The sequence below is a fragment of the Oreochromis aureus genome, linkage group 19 (assembly GCF_013358895.1).
Source record: "Oreochromis aureus strain Israel breed Guangdong linkage group 19, ZZ_aureus, whole genome shotgun sequence".
Lineage (NCBI taxonomy): Eukaryota > Metazoa > Chordata > Actinopteri > Cichliformes > Cichlidae > Oreochromis > Oreochromis aureus.
The window spans coordinates 19849544-19872129 of record NC_052960.1 but is presented as its reverse complement, the minus strand read 5'-3'; the positions used below and the strand labels follow the sequence as shown (position 1 = coordinate 19872129).

The 22586-nt window shown below is 44.0% G+C and overlaps 1 protein-coding gene across 2 annotated transcripts in view; it reads left to right on the top strand.

The window, feature by feature from the left end:
• Positions 1-22586, top strand: part of kif26ab (kinesin family member 26Ab) — a 63902-nt gene that overhangs the window by 11648 nt on the left and 29668 nt on the right. For both annotated transcript variants that reach the window (XM_039603513.1, XM_039603514.1), the window contains exons 3-4: positions 13881-14348; positions 18940-19139. In XM_039603513.1, coding sequence (XP_039459447.1) covers positions 13881-14348; positions 18940-19139 — 668 coding nt within the window. The remainder of the gene's footprint in view (positions 1-13880; positions 14349-18939; positions 19140-22586) is intronic.

Genomic DNA, 22586 nt, shown 5'->3' with positions numbered 1-22586 from the left:
GCTGTATTCGCTTTGCCAGTGGCTGTTTTGGCAGTGTTCACTCCCGGTGCCTCTATCAGGCACCTCTAAATCAACATGATAGATGGCAGCTTTTTGTTTACCGCTCTAAATTTATGCATCAAACAGAAAAAACATTGCTGGAATACCTTTGAACATGTCTGTGCGACGCGGAAATGCTGTCCCTCCTCAGATGAAAAGGAGGGAAGCTCCTGGGGAGAACACCTGCACTTGTAGCCTTGGCAAATTCCTGCCAAGTTTTACTGTTCGGAGCAGGAGTGGATGCTGTAGTTGTGTTTCGCGCTCTGATCCTTTGCTCTGTTCAGCTCAACCCTCCCCTGTGTCTTTCAGGAGATGCAACAAGGAGATCATAAACGCCAGAACTCACAGTGCAGGATCACGCTTTAATATCATTCAAAGTCAGCCAGAGGGGCTGCTATATGGTGTTAAACACTACATTTTATTGTTTATTTACAATTTTTGCCATCTTTAGTTTCACATTTAAGCAATCCTGTTTAAGCTATGCTGACCTGACCTCAAACGCATCTCTTTTTACAAATTTAATTTGGCTATGAATGATAGTTTGAACTTCTCTCTCCATTTTTTCTTTTTCATGTGCTTTTTCTGACCTCTCTGCACCTGTTCACCACCACGTGAATGCATTCCTTCCTACACAAAATCCACTCTTCTACTCTTTATTTACTGTGAGCAATCTTCCACAAACTCCTTTGCTGCCACACGGTCATTACCACATCTATGTAGTGAGACGGTGCCCTCCTCCTGCTTTTTCTGTCCAGCCACTGAACCCTTAACCTCACTGTCCCACGCTGGGCGTTTATGTCTTCATCCCTTTTGTGCGAGAGGATCTGTTTGGGTTGTGATGTCCAGGGGAGAGGTGAAATTGGGGTACACTTGAACTCCCAAAGAAGCAGTAACATTTGAACTGAATTTGACCTGTGGGACTACACGTGATGTGTCTGTTTTCCTCTCTTTTATGCATTTTCTCTTTTTCAGCTATTGCCAGGCATTCAGGCACACAACATATGCATATAGAGTTTGGTTCCCACACTAGATTGCAGTTTAGAAAGTGGTTTATACGTTAGTGGTTATGTTATTAGGGGTGTTGTAAAAGCCCTACAGTAACCATTCAAAGTCATCATGGTGCTATAGGGATGGGGGGGACTCGAGGTTCCTGCCGCAGTTGAACAATGCTTAATTAGCTCGTAAACAAAGGCTACAGGGGAATCAGAAAGGGCAATCAAAGTGTCCTGCGCCTTTGAGCTTCTCACACCATCAACAAAGCCTTCTCTAATGGCCCCATCACTCCACTTGTTGTGTCTCACCGCAGTGTGCTTCCTGACAACATAAAAGGCACACATTCCAAAAAGAGCCTCGGACAGGAGACGCTACTCATCTTCACCTCCCTTTGCCTTCAAAGCTACCCTGCTGACGCCAGTGCCACTCCCCTCCCTACCCTTTCCCCCCCTGCCAGATATTGACATTGCTCCTCTGCTCACGTCCTCCGTGTATGTTTGGTTCCCCGTGGCGACCACCGCAGCTTTCATCTTTCCTCTTTCAGTCTTGTGTCCGTGACTTTGGTGGTCTGTTTTATTGCAGCTCTTTGTGTGACGCTGTGCTGGCACGCCGCTGGGATCCTGTGAGGAAGTGCTCAGCGCACAGAAGACACCGTGCCAGGCTTTGGAAAGGTTACTCAGGCTTGATGTAAAGACAGGTGTGAATTTGATGTGTGTGTCAGGTGTGCCTGCGCGAAAGCCCGTGCGTCACGGCGGCCTCATGCTCACGCTCGCGCGCCAGACAGCGAGTGCATGTTTTCCTATGTTCGGACACGAGGCCCTTTAAAGAAAACAGACATTCGCTGCCACACGAGGACAGCACGGCAGCAGGTCGGAGGCAATCTCTGCTTGTTTGTGCGACTATGTTATCATCTCCTGTTTCCTGTCAAAACAGGAAAAGAGAGGGGCGAAAATGGAGGCTTGGAAAGTGCCGCCTTGATGTGTGTTGGCTGGAGGTCCAGCTCTGTCTGACAGTGACCCTCCCGGCCAGGAAAAACAGACCCGTTCTGGGCGTAACCCACAGTGGGGTACTTCAGTGTTATTTTTATCACTTTCGCAAAGCAGGGATGCTTTTCCCAGCTGTTGACACAGGTCTGGGTCATTTTTGTCTCTCAAACAGTGCAGCACAGGAGAGAGGGAGACGTCCCATCTGGTTGTGTCCTTTTGGCTATTGGCCTCACATGATTGTAATGTCTGTTTAAGAAGGGAAATCCTTTTCGACATTCTGTTAATCATGAAAGCGAGACGCTCTTTTTTTGTTTTTTTTGTTTTGTATGATCCCTAGACCTCAATCACAATGGCTTTTTCATCAGGCAGGGCTCGTCAAGTGATTTATCCATCCGTCACACTTATTTGTTAATTCTTTTCAAAAGGATGACAAACACACGCGTGCACACACACACACAGCAACTATGGGTACATTCCAGCAGATTCACTGTGGTTCAGGCTGCGGCTTACTGCTGATTGCATGGCAGGTAAAAGCTCCAGTGCATGCATCAATATTGCTTAATAAGAAGGTATGGACAGGCGTACTGCACAAACACCTGATTAGGGAGCGAGCTAATTATTGACTGGTGAAAAATGATAATCATCTCTCTCTACTTTGATGAGTCACTGTGTAAAACTGAGAGTTGCCCTTGTGGCATTCCAAGAGTTTGAAGGCAGGGCTAAGTTTAGCTCTTTATGGCGTTTCTAAAAGCGAAACAGCTCCATGCACAGGAATCCTATTGTTACACCGAGTGGGTTTTTCTGCTTTTGTTTTCCTGCAATTTGTGTGCACGATCAGGCCAGTGGAACCACAATAATTCTTTAAGTTATACATGAAGGAACGCACCAGAGTGCTTCCTTATTGAAAAAAAGAAACACAAAGCATCAGCAGTAGCGCCCTTGTCACGTCACATCTGGATCAGCGGCAGCCGTCTGACCCTGTCTCCGAGACCCAGATTAAGATGTGGCGTGTGCTCGCTGGCTGGGGTCGATGTCATCAGCAGTGGGGGTCGGAGTTCATTTGTCTTTCTTGACAGACCTTCAGGTGGTGTTCCAGTGCTTTGGCAGGAGGCCACACCAATGCTGACCTCCATGAGTCGCGCAATTAGTTACCCTTTGACCCCTCAGCCCTGCAATCAAACCCCGAGCATGGACCGGGCATGCTTCTGCATCCCCAGACCCACTTATGTGGGAGCGTGTGTTTCTGTGTGTTTGTAGCTCAAACACACACTGGCGTAACAGCTGATTCAGTCTTAAATGATGTAATTGCCAAGTCCCACTACCGGTTTCAGTTTACTTCACAAAATGAAAATAAACTTGCATGAATTTTGCACCATGAATTGAGTGTATCTGACTCTTTTGCATTCTCCTCCATTCATAAATATTTTCATTTTTCAATGGAAGCGAATGAAAAAGGGTCAGATACATTCATTCTGCCGTAGACTGTATAACTCCTCCCGCCTCGCTTAGTGTCTTTGGAAACAGACGGACTCAGATCTATGCCATTGTGCCCTTGAGCCAAAAACACACGGACTGTGCCGACTCTCCCACTGTTCCTTTAAGGATCGTGAGCGTCTCAGTCAAGCTGAATTCCAAAGCTTTTACTGAGATTTGCAGTGTTGTGACATTTCATACAAAAAACACCCCTAAAAATGTGAAGAGCACAATTTTAGAGACATAGTGAGAATTCAAAAAAGTTCCCAGCAACTCAAAAGTTTATCCACTGATTTCATTATGTGAAGTGACAGCAGCGATATCCTTGTCCGCCCATGCTGACATCCCAGACATGATAATAGGGACAGTTTTGTAACTTGTTTTGTCCCTGGTTATGCAGACAAAAGGCTAGATTGGCACCAAGCTAAGCCATTCAGTCCAGACAATTTCAGGAGAATCGTTTTGGCATTATGTGAACTTGCTTTTCCTTAAACATACCACACAGCAAAAGATTCTCTGTGTTTGATGTGGTCCTACTAACTGGAATTACTGCATTTGGTTTAGGTAAGGGGCGACACCTGTGTAGATGATGCAGGAGGCCCTCTTATTGCTGTGAATTCTCGGGAAATTTAGCTGCACCGTTCATACGCGGGCACAATCGTGTGTTATGGTGTCCTAGGGAGACATTTACATTCAGTTCCTCTGTGCAATGTTTAGAAAATTAGGCTGCAGTACATGTGTGAAAATAGCTTGTGTATTACTTTCAAATTGCTCCACTATTTCCTGCATCTGCAAGTCTTGTTTCAATTTAACTTCACTGCATCTCAAAGGATTACAGAGTTCATCTTAACATAATGTTAAATCTGTGTTTTGACTCAAATGGATACTATAAAATTGAAAAAAAGGTTGAAAAATAATTTAAAATCGCCTTTCACTTCAACTAGTCCTCACCGGCTCATTTGAATATTAAGTGAAACTGCCGGAGTAGCTTAGTGTTGTAGGCCATAAGGCCATTTGCAGGATGCTATTGTTCCTGAAAAACAAAGTGGCAAAATGTGCATGTGAAAGAATTTTGATAAGCTAAGCATTTTCGAGGCTTGTGAATGAAAATCCTTCAGACTCAATAAGTGGATTAGTATGCGCTACGCTCCTCCGAGATAGTTCCGCCTACCTCCTTATCTTGCTGAGATTCAACTGAATGTGTCTAGACATCTCAATTAGCAAGAACCCCCCCCCCAAAACAAAACAGATACTGGTTAGTGCTTATCTTTGTGTTTTCTTCTATCAGTGCTCTCACCAATGTCTAGTTTGGTGTCTAGTTCTCATAAACACAACAGTTTTCCATTAACACACCACTTCCTGTCTGAAAGCCCTGCGCTGATGTTTAAATTTCTATTATTAGCGATGATTGTGCTCTCTGAGAAGTCATTGGCATGGTAATGACATCTTTCATGATAAATTAGTATTCCCCCCCTCTCTCTCTGTGCCGTACCTACACGAGGCTGTTGCGCCAGACTGATTCCGCCTCTCGCATCTCTGCTGCTCCATTGTTCCTCCGACACACAGCAGTTTTGTGAAAACACAAAGCGTGTCACTCTCTGAGATAATGCTCTGCAGACTGGGGAGCGGATGGGACAGGAATGCTCAGCACTGCTCACCTTGGTTCAGGATTTGTTCTTCACGAGGCAAAAATGTCGGCCTCACCTTTACCTCTTTTTATACTCCCTGCACATTTGTGATGTTAATCGGTTAGCCTGTTGCTCACAAAATCCTGCACTGGCTGAGAATTTAGATATCTGCCAAACGCAAAAGTGCCACGCTCATCAGTAACCAGTTACTGCGGCTCAATACAAAGATACAGAATCCGTCTATGAGGAGACAGAGAGGGGGAGGGAGACCGAAACTCACAAACACTCAGGAACGGAAAAATGAATAATAATTATCCACATGGCAGCCTGCCAGCATAATTACTGTACAGTCCGTTCTAAGGGGAAAGTGGGCAGAATTATTGTTGGAGGATGCTCAACATTTCACCTTGTCATCACTCCCCGTCACTTTCTTTTTATATCACTAGGAGTATGTATAGCTTTGCATTTTCTCCAAAGGGGAGGGACGAACTATTGCAATGAGGACATAAGATGAGGTGCAGAGAGACCTTGTAGATCCATATGTTATACCTCATGCATTCTAAATGTGCTGCTTGGCATGAAAAAAACTACTTAAATGTTGATCTGAAAATGATTAATTTTAATTATGTTGTTGATGTTTAGGCCCAGAGTTTTTCCATTATGCGATCTGGAGGATGTTGATCAAATGCTGTGTGCAATTACTTCTGTTTGAGCATGAGCAACTCCCTTTGCATTTTTTCTTTGATAATTAACTACTCATATGCGCACTCCACGCGTCTGGCTGTTCGCTGCTGTCACACTTTACCCCTCCGGTGGAGATTAGTTGCCGTGAGCTTTTAGCAGCGGTTTGTTTTTCTCTCTAAATAAACTGCGGGGACCTGGGAGTGCTCGTTTTCCAGTCGAAATGAAAATGTTCCCCCCGTAGAACATAACTGCAGCGACTGCAGCTCTCTTGGTGTGACAGTTCAGACAGAGGAGAAGCAGGTGGCTGTCATCGCTGCGTTTAGACTGAAAAAATGTTTTTAAAAAAAGGATTTTGAAGTGAAGTACAAGTGAAGTAGCGGTTTGGACTGTTGGAGAGAACTATTGTATCAGGATCATGTGCTCTGTGGTGAGAGTTTGGAGTAGGTACTTGGACAAAAATAGATCTTACAACGAGCTTTAGTGGACCGTTAGGAATACTGATTAGAAGTTCAGACCTGCACACTGTTGAGGACTTTACAAATGCATGGAATAAATTCAAATTTCCACTCTTTTTTAAATGTATAAGAGTTATATGCCTCATGCTGTAATCTACTGGTGAATGTGGCCCTTTTAGCATTTTTCTCAACATCTTACTTACAAGAATTAAATACAAATCAGATAAGCATCGATTATACAGTGTATAAGTGTATTCAGTATATAAAACAAAGATTGGAGGCAGTAGGATATTCCTTCCTATGCATTTTCCTTTTTTTCCCATATGGAGAAAATGGTAGAGTATATACTTTTCATTATCCCTGCAGTCCGTGTAGCTGCCAGACTATTTTAACCCTCTTCCCCTCCCTCTAATCTCACCTTCCTCCCTTCTGTCCTTGCTTTCACCTGCAGTTTACAGCAACACCTGGCTTCTGCCTTTACAGCTTGCCTGTTGAATTTTTCATTACACACTCATTTTGGCAAGTCTGGTTGGGGGAAAAGAGGAACTACCTTGAGAGCATCTCTGAGCCAAAAAAATCAGCCATTTTAATTAGAAGTGCACAATCGCTTGTGCAGGTATACGTAAACACAATTCACTGTGTCTCTGGCGAGGACAGCATAGCAAGCAGCCCTGCTGCCGCCGCCGCCGCTGCCAGACAGCCTCTGCTGTAGCACTGGGCAGGGGAGTGAGAAATATAATGTTTTATCCTGCTAAATTGAAAAATACTTTTTCCACAAATGCGAAACCTTCAGAGGTCGATGTTGTTCTCGCTGTGCAGTGCATCAGCACTCAGATCAGTTGCCGCTGAGTTTAAGCAGTGATCATTCACTACCGGATGTCTTATGGAGACCTGTTAAAGTCTCTCACTGCAGTGCTGCTGGATTCAGTTTGACCCTCCCGGCACTCTGACCCGGCCAAAGCTGATGAAAGCTTGACGGATCTTGGGCAGTGAAGGCTGCCTTGTGTCCACAGAGGAGAGAGGAAGAAAAAGATGTTGGAAAGGGGGCGGCGAGGGAGAATGAAGTCTGTCCAAACAGTCTGAAAGGGGCTTGTTTTCTTTATGTGCGTGAGTGAACAGGAAAAGGTAATTAACTGGCCAAGTGGCGAAAGGCTGGAGTGATGGATGGGTGTGGTGTAAAGAGACACACAAGGGGCAGCAAACATAGACACACACACACATCGACTGACAGTTTTCACCCATTTCTCCTTCTTATGTAAAGACGGGGTTAGTGAACCTTTTATGATATTACACGTCTATAAATGGGACGAACATATGGAGGAGTGACATATCATTATATGGCATCATTAATGGTTACAGGGTGGTTTGGAATACACAGTCATGAATGATTACATCTCACTCTATCTGTTTGTAACCTCTGGGTCAATGTGTGGTCCTTTTTATTACTGATTGACAGCAACATCTGGTTTTGTGGATGACAGAGAATCTGTAGGATGCGATGTAGTGTACAACGAGCTGTATCGTGCTCCGAGTAATCCCCAAACAAAGCAAAAAATCCACCCAGACCTCCACGATCTCAAAAAACTGCATTTTATAGGCTGTCTTGTGGCAGGTTATTTGCCATCTTGGGTTCGTTCATCAAAGAGTCTATCTCTGTGATATTGTGGACAGGTGGTGCTGAAAGTGTCACTAAGGGGGAAAGCCTATTTGCATTTTCTGTTAGCAGTGCACTGACGGTTCAAGGCAGGAAAGGACTAAATCACACAGGGCAGGCAGACTGACATCAGTCTCCTCCTCACATAAGCTCTTCTTGAACAGATGCGCAATACAGGAAATTTTGGCTGCGCTGAAGATCAAAAATTGGATGCACTTTTCAAAACAAGGTAATCTTTTTAATTTTTATAGGGAGACATTTGTTCATTGTAATTTTATTTTTGGCATTGTTATAAGCAGTTTTTCATCATGATAGCTGGAGAATTATGTAAAGCTGTCTTTTTTTTCTCAGCAGAATGCAAGAATGAAACGACTTTTTGCAACATCACATTTAAAAGACCGTAATTTAGAACATAAATAATACCGGACTTTCAAGATATCTTAATTGGTATTCATTCCTTTGGCATTTTACATTAATAAAACCACAGGGCGTTCTTGTGATTTATAGAAGTTATTCAGCTTAAAATATGGGATAATCCCAGGAGAGTAGGAGGCAAAGAGAAAGGGGAGCGGTGAGACCCCGGCTTCGGAAAGGCAAGAGCAGAATCGATTTTGTAACCGCATCTCTCACAAAAAGCTTAAACTCAGATAATGAGATATGTGCCTAAATGTAGCCGCGCTTAGACAAAAGCCAGATTTCGCATGAGAAATGCTGGAGATCTACCAGAGATATTTCATCATCATTTCATGGAATCCTATTGTGCTCCAATAAAATCCCAGAAGAGCGGCTGAAAAATGAAGCATTCAGAGTTTTTCACACAGCCACAGAGGATGAATGACTTCATTACTGTATTGGTGTATGCTTTTGTGTGTGTGTGTGTGTGTCTGAGGTGGTATTATCAGGTAGGTAATGACAGTGTACTTTTGTTGCTGGAGATACTGTTGCCTTGTTTGGGGGAAAAGCCTTATTACAGGTTTGTTTAATCTTGTCGAGTCAGCAGACGGGGACAAGCATCTGTTTGATGTGATTTGTTGAACCGTCCCATTTTGTGTTCTACCAAAGGCATTCCCACAGAGTTAAATAGCATGCTAGTGTGACATCCTGAGTCATTGTCTTCTCTGCCTCCGAGCAGGCAGTGGTTAAATTTAATGGTCTGTATCCTAGATATGCTGTGGCACTAAAAGCTCTACCTGATATCTAATCAGAGTTGCAGGCCTTCCGGGTCTCCGCTCCTTCAGGGGATGTGAGTAGAGTCGTAGAAGTGGAGGTGGTGGGGATAGTTGAGAAGGAGCGGAGGGGAGGGCGAGAAAGGGATTACACCACTGTGGTTGCTTTTATCCTGGGAATGTAATCTGCCTTAATGCCCAGTGCTCACTCGGGGCAAGGCCAGCAGCTGTGCTCGTTTTTCTCCGACATGGCTGTCAGATTGAGCCGTGCTACCTGTGGGAAAGCGGGCTTGGTGGAAGCTCTCGTCCTCAACCTGGGATCTGAAGCGGGCTCCTGTGGTTTATTGGGGGGGCAATCTGTTTCAGGAGGCCATGTATGGTTTAGGTCAACACTATCTCAGGCTGGGTAAACAGAAGTGGCTCTGTCACATCCTTACAGAGAAGGAGAGGAAGGGAAAGTCAGGAGTTGAAAGGGCATTAGATTTGGCAGCTGCTGTGTGGTCTTGATTTTACAAGAAAGTCAGTAGGAAGTACTTAAGAATTGTGATGTGTAAATAGGACTGGTGCCGGTGAGAGGACAGATATAAAGCAGCACGACATTGTACTGACTCGTATTTAGGAATGCTTCCAGTGTTCACAGGATAATAAAATAAAAACCTGAAAGAACAAGGTAGAAATCTTAAACTGAATTTAAGAGTTAACCTGGCAGGTCTTTCAGTTTAATGGATGCTTGAGGTGAGCACACAAAGGACTTCGGAGTAGTGAAGGACTTCACAGATGTTACGAGTATGAAAGCAAATCACCGACAGCAGAGTGCTGGCTGCTCTAAAACTGCTCAGATATGAGCTGACAGGCAGCTGGCAGTCGCATGTCAGAACTTTCCACTTTATTTTTCCCATCATCGATACATGTTGGTACGATTTTGCTTTGTTTTTATTCTGCCGGAGCTGCAGAGGGTCACGGGGTGCTTTTATGTCTGGGAAATATCTGTTGAGCTCAACTGGAATAGAAAATATGGTTTCCCAGAGTATTTTACTTTCAATGGAGCGTGCCTAAAAGTGTCTCGGCTAGCGAGGGGCCTCATGCATTTCAAATCACTGTGACCTTCCCTTGATTTAAGTCAGCCTGCAATATCTGGCCTCAGCGCTGCACATGAGAAGCACATCAGAGACAGAATGCGGAAACCGTTAGATGGCAGTTTTCCTTTGTCTGGTTAGAGTGAAGGCGCTCTGACAAGGCAAGGTAAATGAGGTGTGATTTGAGGAAAAACCTATGTGTGACTTTGACCAGTTCTGCTTCTACCCTGAGGACACACAGGAGTGAAATCATGCACATCTTTCTCCCTGTCGCCTCATCCATAAGTGGTTACGGCTGAGCTTGTTTCCATCAGCCTCTGGGCATGGGATGTCTGTGATGACACTCTCCATCAACCCAGAGAGCTAGTCAGCCGGGTGGCTCATCGCTCCTGCTGCTGCTATCCTGCTTTTCATCACAGTTAGTGTGAGGGACAAAGACAAACTTATGTCTCTAAGGGCTGTGAAAGGTTGAATCCACAAGCAGGGCTTCTCTCTAGTGTGCTCACCACAGCTCCTTTCCATAATAAGGCTGCAGCATCTGTCCCCAGAGTTTAATAAAGATCCATGCTGTCAGGCAGTAAACCAACACAGCCACCCACAAGCCTCCGGGCTAGGGCCACAACCCTGGCCTACCTCCTCCCACTCCTCACTGTCTTTTTATCCTTGCTTGTGCTGCTTAATTTTTCAGTGGACAGGCCTTGGGTTGAAAAACCAAAACCGTCTCCCACAGTAACAACGGCCAAGAGGTAACAGCCCCAAAGTAGCTTCCATGCCTCTTCTCCAACCAGAATGATTTGAGCGTTTGAGTTGTGTTGATGCAGAGCGTTGCAGACTTCTCTGCAGCAGCGCTACTCCTCGCTGCCACTTGCACCTGTCAGTAATAGATCAAATGGATAATAAAAGAAACAATATGGCTTTGGGGGTGGGTGTGCTCATGTATCATACATTTCATGTTTTCTCTGATATACTTATCCACAAGCTCTCACAGGGAGTTTGCCTAAATGTGAAGGTACAAACCTGTAGGTGAAATAATTCGATGACTAACTATGGCCACTTTTAAGCTAACTTGAGATATTTTTACATCCAAACCTGCATTCTGATCTGTGTGTGAAATATGTACCACATAAATATGGATTTGGCCTTGTGTTTCCACATACCCACATCATTCTCTTCCATATACCCATCATCATCATCTGTGCCATCAACCTCATAAGCCTTCTGGCCCTGACCCTTTATTCACTCCAACGAGCATACGTAAAGCTTACAGACAGCTTTACAGGAGAAGCCTGCTCTCTAACCTCCAGAATCCTAACTGAATAGCAGATGGGCTCAGCTTTGTGTGTCATTTTATTAGCTCCCCTAAATCAACAGCTAACAATGCACGCTGAGAGAGAGAGAAAGAGAGAGATGGGGGGGTGGTGTTGATTTCTTCGATGTACCAGCGCCCTGAGGTGGGTAAGGAGTGGTTGAAAGGTAAAAGGGTTAAGGGGTGGAGTTGGTTTGTTATGACTTTGGTTCAATTTCCTGTCTAAGAAGCATATACATGAACTCAGACTAGACTGTGGAAACGGCAGCCAGCGGTGCTTTCTCTCGCTCTGTTTCATATTTCACTCCAATTTGTCGTAGACCGTTTGATCTTATTTCAGCAGAACTGTCCTGTCTTGTGCATAAATATCCTGTCTGAGCATAACAGCCGGGATTGTTCACGTGTCAGGATCAAAGAGCATTAGATATCATTTTTAAAGCTCTATCGTATTTCATATATCTTAAGCTTCTTACATTTAAATCTTTTCCTCATTGGGATGTACACCAGCATCAACAGCCATTTGATAGACAGCTGATCAACCATAGACAGTTGTCACCCCAGAGTTCTCATTTAGAGTCGGATTTATGGGATTTTCTGACTGCATTTCTTAGCCGTGCTTGCATCCTGCACACGTTTGTCCATGTGTAAAGTAAGTAGCCAATATAGCAGATCATTAACCAGAATGGTTCGGTTAACATTAGCCCAGTCCAACTGTCGTCCCTTTGCATGATTGTGCTTTAGGTAAAGAATAAAGCAAAAAATAGATTGAGCGTGACTTAAACTATATTGCTTTTTGTGTATTTATGAGATGAGAGGAAATATATGGCATAAAAGAGTCTGTTTTTATTTGTAAGGCTGCAGAAGGTTCCCTTGGAACGTTGCGTGATCATACTATTAATGCTGTTTGCAGGGAAAGGTAATCTAAAAGTCCGTGTATTGAGTGGCTTTCATAGGGAGGAGATTTAGAGTCCCTCTGCCTGCCTCTTTGGTCTCTGGGCCCATCTTGGGTTAGCTGTATTAAGTGGCACTGCATTAGAGCAGTGGATTGTTGTTTCCCCACAGCTTCACTCCTCCTGATCACCTCCGAGGTTCTAAGGAGCAAAGGTCTCATAAACATTTATGTAGGGGCTGTGAGCTCCTGTCTTAGGCCACGACTCCTCTGGGCAGAATCCTATAGTGCCTCTTTATGCCTCTTAAGAGACTCTCTCTAGTTCTGTGTGTGTAGGTGTGTGTGTATATTTCTGTGAAGGTTAGTTTCACTAAAACAGACAGAAAGTTATATTCTTTCCCCTCTTATGCCTTTACTTATGATAGGTCTGTATGCTTCCAGCTTCCTGGAGAGTAGCTTGTCATATGTTTTCACAATGGGACACTTATTATATGTAAATTTTATAGCTTTAGGCGCAGAGTCCCCAAGGCTGTTTTATACTTTTGTTAGTTCTCACAAGCAGCGATGGAAACCGTAGGAAGCCTTCTTAGAGAGGAAGTGAGAGGACAAAGCTCTACTGGACACCATCTCTAAAAGCAGTAATAAGCTGAAGTCTGTATGGTGTTCTCTTTTAAAACTGCAGAAAGTAAATAGCAGCCACATTTCACTTGTTTTTTTAATGCGAGGAATGTCTCTGTGGGATGCTCGGCTAATCCCTCTGAGCATTATAGAGTGCTGCAGGGATAATGTATATTTTTTCAGGCCAACATGTTAACAAATACTTTCTCTGGGACAAGTACAAACTTCAGAATTCAAATATTTGACTTTGAATTCATGTTGAGAAGCAAGAATGTGAAAATGCATAGAGCTGATGCATTATTTCATGCATCTAACAAGTTTTTAACAAGTAGAAAATGTTAACTAATTTCTCAGTTTAGCACTAATTTCTGCAAACTCTACTTGATGTCTGATTTATTTTGGGGGGATCAGCAGTTTTAAGTTGCATGCAGGCTGGGCATCAAAACTAGAATGACCTTGCAGAGGGTGCAATCATCCACCAAAGGTTGATGCCTTATCTTGCAGTTTTAAAGGTGATTTGGATAAGCAGCACAATTTAATGGGTTCTTCCTTTCCCCATGCTGTGCCTCTTCACCAAGTCTCAGGAAGTTCAGCCTGGTAGTATTTGTGTAGCCCTAATCTCGCTGACAGAGAAACAAACAAATGGTACTGAAAACACACCTCTACCTTAGCTCTCTGCACCGAGGCCACTCAGAGAACAAACAATCATCCAAGAGAGGGAGTCGGCAAAAGCTTAGTGAGGGTCTCAGAGGGCAGTCAGGGACTGCTAGCAGACCACTGAGACAACAGGAAATAGATATATACAGAAAATTGTAATGTGGTTATGCTTTGGAAAAAACATGTTTCCTTCAAAGTGTTTCTGTTTCGAATGTTGTGCTTTGAGCTAAAGCTCATTTCTTGTTTTTCTCTGCAGGACCCCGGATATGCAACCTTCCTGTTCGAGCAGCTCCAAACTCCTGGGAATCATGAACCTGGATGCTGCCAAGTTTGCTCTACACCTCTCCACCAACTGAGGCAGGAGGCCTTGCAGACACTCCATGCTCCTGTCCTGGCCTTCAGCTCCAACATGGCTGCCTTGCCCAAAACATCTTTTATACCACAGCCTTCTAGATTCACTGTGTCGTCCTCCAGCATCCAAACAAAACAACTCTCGAAAAGTCAGCCCTCTCCCCACTCTGTCCTGCCAGTAGGGGAGCGCCATGGGGTACCAAGCTGGTCCCAGAACGCAGCTAGCACTGGGCCAAAGACCAGTGTCCAGGTGACAGTGGCAGAAGGGCAGCTCACTGGATCTCTGAACACCGTCACCATCCAGGCCCAGCAGTACCTCGAGGGCATGTGGAGCATATCCAGGGTCAACAACTTTCTCCCTCAACCCAAGTTGGTATGTGTTCACTTTGACCTTTTTTTCCCTCATGCAACTAGCATTTAAAAGCAACTTTAGAAATAGTATAGACCGTTAGAAGAGATGAAGCCCTGGGGGAAATTTGTGCCGTAGAACTGGAGCGCTGACCTCTTATTCCTCAGAAGTCACAGAGCCTGAGCGATCTCCTGACGTCTTCCTCAAGGGCATTTTAAATTATCACAACACAGAGTCACCATAACTCCTCTCTCATTTTAGCTAATCAGTGCTTTAATCTGTTTTGTTTATGCATGGAAGACATGCAGCAAACCAAACATTTTCAGGAGCTTTACCTTAAAAGGTAAATGCTGAGGTTTCTATGTGCACGTTGTAAGTGATACGAGGGCATCTTCCTGTGATGACGACCTAAGTGACAAACCTCTGTGACATTCTACACCAGGCGGGTTCAGTGTACAAAGCAAACAGCATGTGCTAACATCATCTAGTCCTTGCACTTTAATATTTTCCATCTGCTTCATAAGCTGTAAATTGTGCCATTTCTGTTTTAGCTGCGCTGATAACTGCAGTCTATTGCAGGTCTTGGCAGTGTTATTCCTTCTTCCTGCTTGAAAAATTAAAGACAGATTTTCACTCCTCCCCTTAATGTCAACAAGTGCCTCTAGAGATGGTTTATGGGAGGCCATCAAAAGCTTTTAACTGCATGTACGCAATCTAGGGCAAATCAAACAGCCTGGCACTGAAGGGAGAGGCGGGCTTGTGTTCTCCATCTATGTGTCTAAAAGCAATTAGCGGCCCTTGGAGCCAGGATGAGTTGCTCGGTTTCTGTAGCTGTGGCTGAAGCCTTCCCTGGACAGAGAGAAATGTCCCTTCAGGACATTAAGTTACAAACACAGCAGAAATGGTGTTATTTTCTCAAGCTGGGTTCTTTCATTAAAACCAGATCCTTGAGAATGACAAAAACCCACACACGCTCTCGAGGATTGGAGGTTACACAGTGCCGAAAGGCACAAGCTTTAATTCATGATTCCTTCTTGGTTTCTTTGTGAGGAAAGCGTGCAAGAAGCAGAGATGGACTGTGTGTGTTAGACAGAAATTCTTCAGAAAGTGTCAAGCCTGAGGCACTCCCACACACAGACCATTATAGAGCACCTTGACACTCCCATTTGGGAAAAGGCTCTGGTTAACATCTGAAGCTATGTTTGTGGTTGTCTATTGAATTGAAAACTATGTGGCTCCATCTTTATAATTGGCTGGCAGTGGTTCCTGTGAATGTAGTTGCCTCGAACTGGGCAAATGAGAAACATGTGCATTTTCTGAAAGAGTCTATTGCAAGTCTAAGAGTCGGATACAAAAACCAAAGTTGACATGCTCCAGCTTCACAGTTACTCATGTAATCCTCACTGTTATTGGCAGTTTGAATAAAGATCTTAAAGTAGTTAAGATAATCTGTGAAATCACATTACGAGGAATGTGATGCTGCTGCTGCTAACTGCAAAAATTGATTGATCCAAATCTGCATTTCTTCCCTTTGCTCACTTAAATCCACAACCACATGTGCACTAATCTGCAAAAACCAAGTGTTCTTGACTCATGAGGGTTTCCGTTGTTGGCCCGGTGGTTGCCTGCTGCCATGGTGTGCTCCATTGCCACCAATTTGAAGCCCAGCAGATGATCTTGGCTTCGGCTGCTTCGGTGCAGCTGGGCTCTGATGGCAATGCGCCACAGAATGAGAGAATGACAAGAGAAGAAAATGATACAGAAATGAAGGGGAAGGAAATCCCCACTCTTCACAGATTAGGAAAGAATTTGAATGCTGTGCTGTTACACTATATTTTCTGAAAGACGCTAGAGAACTTTTAATTATACCGGCACTAAATGAGAAGGTGTGGTATGTTAGTCCTACATGGTAAGAACTCAGCTTTCACCTCAGTTGGTTTCTGGTGGTTACAGAAGCCAGCCAGGCACGAAAGCCAGATTAACGCAAGGCCTATTTCGCCTCAGCAGTAATCGTCTGTTGACTGCTGGGATCAAAGGTCACAGAGGAGTCCTAGTAGTCTAGGGTGGAGAAAGAGCTGTCCTACTCTGCTCACTTCACATTTCATAGGAAGCATTCTCCCAAACCCTTTTCACTCTTGTGATTCTTCACTTTTTTCCATTATGGTTACTTGCTTTGTCTCATTCCCCCCTTCCCTTTTCTTCCTTTTCTTTCCAAGGCAAAAGGATCAGGGAGGGCTAGGGGTTAAAGGGTGTAAGGCCAGCTCATTACTGACTTTGGGTGCAAACGGCTGAACACACATGGCTCCAGTGACACAGCCTAATTACTTGACCAGGGGATAGATTGTACTTTTCAGCCAGAATCAGGGCCAGTGCAGCCAGTGCAGGTCCAAGGCTACAGAGAGCAGCTTGGCTGTGGAGCTTAAGTCCTCAGTTTTAATACCGAGGGGAATACTATTTGAAAGGCACTGTGCTAAGCTTGAGTGTGTGTGTACGAATGTACATGTCCATTTCAAGGACACGCTGAAACCCCACCTGTGACCAGCTGTCCTTGTGTGCTCCTGAAACTGTCTGCCACTTGATTTTTAAACCGGCACTGCACCTACTCAGTCAGCGACAGATTTGATAAGCTGTACACATCTGCTTCCTGTATGGCTGTGCGTGAAGTGCTCTAGTCATACATGACAAAGTGCAGCAGGTCTACTTTGCTGGTATGCACCAAGCTAACACCAGCAGTGCGCGGCCTACTGCTGTGGTTTGCTTTCAGTGTGCTGCCTGGTTTTCAAAACTTTTGAACGCCGCAGCTTGATATCTGACTTAGCCTCTATGATGAAGCCCCAAGAGAGCAAAAGTAGACCTTTAAAGCAAGGCTATGGCTCTAAAATCTGATAACAAGCTCAAAAGGAAGAAAAGGGAAAGTGGGAATTCATGAAGACCAAACACCACAAGGCTACTGTTTGACAAATGGTCAGTGGAGCGTTTCCGGGAAAAGATAATGCAGCCCTGCTTTAATATAGCAGCACATTGTACTGCATGTAAAGCTAACAGTAGCAGGAGTCCAAGCAAGAGCCAAGCCTGTCATATATGAATGTAACTATGTCCTCACATCCTGATGTATGGCATTCTCATGTCAGGCTTGGCATATAAATAGTGCAGCTGTCAGTGTGTGTAGACAAATGGCAAATGGTGGAAGGCCACACACTTTATAAAAAAGATTGTAAGGGGTGTTATTTTTGTTGCCAAACATGAGTCTAGGGCAAACCCCGATGTGGTAAATATGCAGAGGGCCTGAACTGTGTTTATAATACACTTCCTGTCAAATGGCACTGATGCTGCTGCCCTGTGTTGGGCTGAATTCAAGGTCGGTGCTGATTACAAAGTGTCGTGTGTCAGTTTCATAAATGTTTTTATGAAAAGCTTCAGCCTGTCTTTAATTTCTGATGCTAAAACCTCATAGAATGGGTTCTCGTCAGCTAGGATAAACGTGAGGCTTCAGTGAGGATTAACCTTTTGTTTGCATGGTGACTCCAGCTCCAGTGTCGTCTCAGAGTCAGCTTTTGACTTGCATAATTAGCTCTCTGCACTCCATGGCTTGGTGTAACCAAAATAAGTGGATCAGTGAAGGCTCCAGAGCTCCTGCTCACCATTTCTGCGCTCCAGCTTTCCAAAAATCCTGCAGTATTCCCCTCAACTTTAAAAATGAACTTAAAACCTGAATTCTGAGAGCTAAAAGGTAATACTGCATGTATTTCATTTTTGTTACATGATGCATCTCAAACTTTGTGTGAAACCTTTTTCTTACACAATAAACCAATGCCAGTGCCATTAGATATAGCTAATGTTATTTTTCACAGCTTTATGTTGCAACAATTTTCACAAAAATCTCGTCAAAACTTCTTCAATCTATTGTTAATTTATTACGCTGTAGACGCACTTAAACTGCAACTGGTTTTACTGCAGAATGTCTTGCTGCAGAAAATATTTTAAAAAATATGAAGACACACAGGTGCTATATCAAGTTTAGCTTTCTATCTTTAATAGATTTGGCATGAGTCGTCAAAGCCGAAGGGTTGAAAGAGATGCGGCTTGTCTCAGTTTTGTCCTTTTCGTTTCCAGGGTAAGGTGAGTCATTTAAGCACAGCTCACATGCCTCATAAACATTTAAGCTATGGAAAAAATGCCACCTGTACACCACCTGTTGTTACTCCCTGTGAAACTCTCTCAGATAGCTTTACTGAGTCTGCAGGATGAAACGTTCCTCATTCCTGAGGAGTGAAGTGCTAAACTTGCAGGTATAGATATAATCAGGAGCAAAGTGAGGTAAATCGCTAGTGATTTAATTACTAATTAAATGTGGGTTACCACTTAATTACAGTAGACTGCAGCCAGAGGAACCTTGTAAAGTGTTGCCAGAATCAATGAATGGTCCCGCATCCTTGCTGTTCTGTGGGGAGCTATCTTTGGATATTGCTGACTCCCACTAACTGGTACTGGCTGCAGCAGCTGCCCATCCATCTGTGGCAGAGGGGGAGTAAATAAAGTGGAAGGAAGGTGAGCTGGAGTGGTAAAACCATTAAGTGGCGGTTGTGGTCTTATCTCTGTATCTGTGTGTACACAGGCCCATGGGTTGATGGGAAATGCAGACAGGGATGTCACAGCCCTGGAGGCCCCCGTCACCACCATGACCAGCACCAGCGGCAGCACCTTGACGCCCTGCAGACTGAGGAGCTCCAGTCAAGCGGGACTCCCAGCGCCCGTTACCAGTACATCAACCTCCCCGTCTCCTTCCTCATCTGCAGCAGCCTCCTTCTTCATTAGGTAAGCACCTCCCCCATGCTGTCAAGTCACTGCATGGTTAATTGAAATGTGTTTGCATACACACCTGCACGCATTCAGTCTTCAGAGAGCTGAAGAGGAGATATGCACAGACTCGCGTGGTCTCATGGTTTTAACCTCCATGTGGGGCACTTATTCACTGGAGATGTTGTTCTTGCCATGCTTGAATTATAGCATGCCTTGGGATACACATCATGGAACTAAATGAACCTTTTAGTTGCAGGCACCAGTGCCCATGAATAGAAAACAGAATTGCATAATTTGATATGAGGAAGGAGTGCCTCACAAAAGGGGTTTAGGTTAAAGCTAGGTATTGTCCTGAGGTATTTTATGTTTAGTTATTTTTTTCTTTGTTTTGCCTCGCCAATTTAAAACGGATCTTGCAATTTTCCAGCCATAGACTTACTGGATGCTCCCACAGGTGTAGCGCAGGATGTATTTTTTGTAAAAGCGTTTTGGTCCCTGTGTATCCAAGGCTGAAGAAGCCTGTTTTTAAAGCAGTGCTTGGCTTTGGTATTGTCGTTGCCCTGGAGAAGACTTCACCCTCTCTGTGCGGGAGCATGGTTGGGGAAATATATATTGTCAATGACAGATTCCCTGGCAGGCCAGTGCATACATTCCCTGCCTCATCTCTCCAAAGAGTGCTGTGTTGTAATGAGCGTTTCTGAAAGGGAAGCTGGCTAAGAATGATGCATAGGACCATTGACGCTCTGCACCACAGGAGACAGAGAAAACCGGTGAAGGGGCTTGTGGAGTGTGACAGGAAGCCCATGGGGGATCAGTATGTGGCTTAGCTTTTCTACAAGCACCCCAAATGGAGTTTGTGTTGCCAGCTTTTACAGGGTCCAAGTATATCAGTGGGACCATGAGGTCTTTCCTTTGACTAAGGGGATGTTCCAAATCCTCCACCTAATATGCAACTTCCTGTGTATCTTGCTTCCTGTTGCAGGAGCACGAGGTTTAAACAACAGTGAGGCATGACCTTCTGCTAGACAGGTTTAATTCCTGACATTGATTTATTAGCTCTCATGTTTTCTTTGGACTTGAGCTAAAAGAAAAAGAGAAGCATAAAGAGCTGCGTCTAGCCATTCAGTGTGGACAGGAAAAAAGAGGAAGGTGGACTTGTTCTTTTCCCTGCAACAGGGCCTGGTGGAGCACACGGGGTGTAGAGAGTGCGCTCCACCACCACCTTTTATTTTATCCAAAAGATAATTTGCTGCCAAGAATGTTTTGTTTGACTTGGCCCGCAGAAATACGATAATGATAGACCAGCCTCAAACAGCATTGGGTTCTGCAGATAGAAAAAAATAGGGTGGAGGAGATGCACTGTTCTCCATTTGAAGCACACCCACTTCCTGACCCTCTGCAGCTATTATCCCTGCAACAGGGATGATCAACATCATCGTGAAATCGTTGCTGCTCATTTTTTTAAACATCATTGCTGATTGAAACATAAAAGAGTCAAAACGAATTGACTCATTCAACAATATTTCCCATTTGCTCTGGTAGTGCTGTAGCTGCAAAAAAAAAGCAGATGAAATTATCGTCCCTCATGTTTTAGACATGATTGAAAACTCAGATCTGATTAGTATTCTTTTTTTGTTCTCCGTAGATACAATTAGTGAGATGCACGTGCAAATCCTAAGAGCCCAGGGTGTAGGAGCAGAATAACCAAACAGCAGTTTTTTTTTTTACCCCAGTGGCGTGGAGACAGCTCCTTGGACACTTGTCTGACATTCACTAACACTATTCCATTCACAGATGAAATTTTAATTAGAATGCAATTAGCCGGAGTCTAGGTGTTCTCGCTAGGCTGTTGGTGAGAGGAAAAGGAAAGCGATTAACAATGTTTAATTTTGCAGCGGAAAAATAAGTCAACCATTCAACTAGTTAAAGAAGCATTTAGTTTAAATATGTCTGGTAAAAACACTGGTTTGATAACGACACAGCATTTGCATCTCCTTAGATGAATTATTTGTGCCTGTGAATTGACTAATTGTGCCTTCAATGTTTTATTATTTTAATTTATTCTAATAGTGTCAAGTTTACAACAAGTAAACTTTGATATTTTTATGGTTAGATTGTTCTAAGAGCAACAGCTTTGCCTCAGATTTCTAGTATATTTGGGGATTTTAAATGTTAAATTCAGTCTCTTCTCGCCACATCCCTAAGACTTATTTAAGTATTTAATGAAATTTATGGACAGATCATTTATTTGATAGATTATGGAAAAGAAGCTACTCATTAATTTAAGAGACCAAATGACTCATTTGTTCACATGAATTTATTTGATTAACAGCATTACAGAGATGCCTTCCAGGCTGTGTAGACAAATGCAACTAAAAAAAAAAAAATCCAAGTGTAGCTTTTATTCTCTGAATTTTCCCATTCCAAGTCCATCAGCCTTTTATATTATCTTGATGCTTCTTTTTCTTCCACTTCCAGAAAATAGGAAAAGTCTTTGATCATCTAATGAATGCTTCTTTCAGGCTTATGTGAAATTCCAGCTCAAAAACAGTTCTTTTGCCCCACTTCCTGTTTCTGGTAATCTTAGGAAATAGCTTGAAACCAAAAGATGACCCCGGGGCCAGTAACGACCAGTTAGCAATTAGACTGACTTTACAGTTGCAGAGACAGGAAGAGTCAGGGGTCAAACTCTGACTGGATGGTGTGTGTGTGTGTGTGTGTGCATATCATTATGTGTGTTTGGCTACGTCAGTGTGTTACTTGGGGTAATGAATTTAGAGTCATGTGTTCAGCTGACTAGCACGTTAACCACTGATTGCCTTGTGACAGAGCATATGATTAGTGTATTGACACAGCGCTGTGTAATGAAACCAGGCGACGCTCACAGCAGGGGCTAGACAGTGCGGCTAACTGCTGCCTCGCACAACCTTCTCCCCATCTTTCTCTTCCATTAACACCTGCTGATTGTGGCAGTGTGTCTATTACACACCAGGCCCATGAGATGAGAGGAGCTGGCTGCTCAGTTTGCAGCCAACTTTGATCAGCGGGCACATTTTGTGTATAGCAGTATGAGATAGTGTTGTCTTACATTGTTGGGCCACTTTTAAGTTTGTCCATCTACCGTCTCTTATCATACCCCAGAGATGGACAATGAAGTCACTCTTAAGATGCAAGGAGATAATGAATAGAGCAGTATAGAGGACCTCAGAGACACAACAGTCGGTGGATGCAGACTTTAGAAGTGGCACGCAGGATGACGGGTCGGGATTTGCAGGGGTTGGGCGGACAGCTGTTTGCTGGAATGCGAAGGAGGAAGTGGTTTCATGGTCATCCACCGGTGCCTATAGCTGCTGCCCAGGTGAGTGTTTGTGCACTAATGACTGTGATTGTGCAGAAGGAATCCTCCTGTAATTGTGGCAGCAGGGCCATTTAGCCTCGGCTCTCCTGCACACACACACAAGA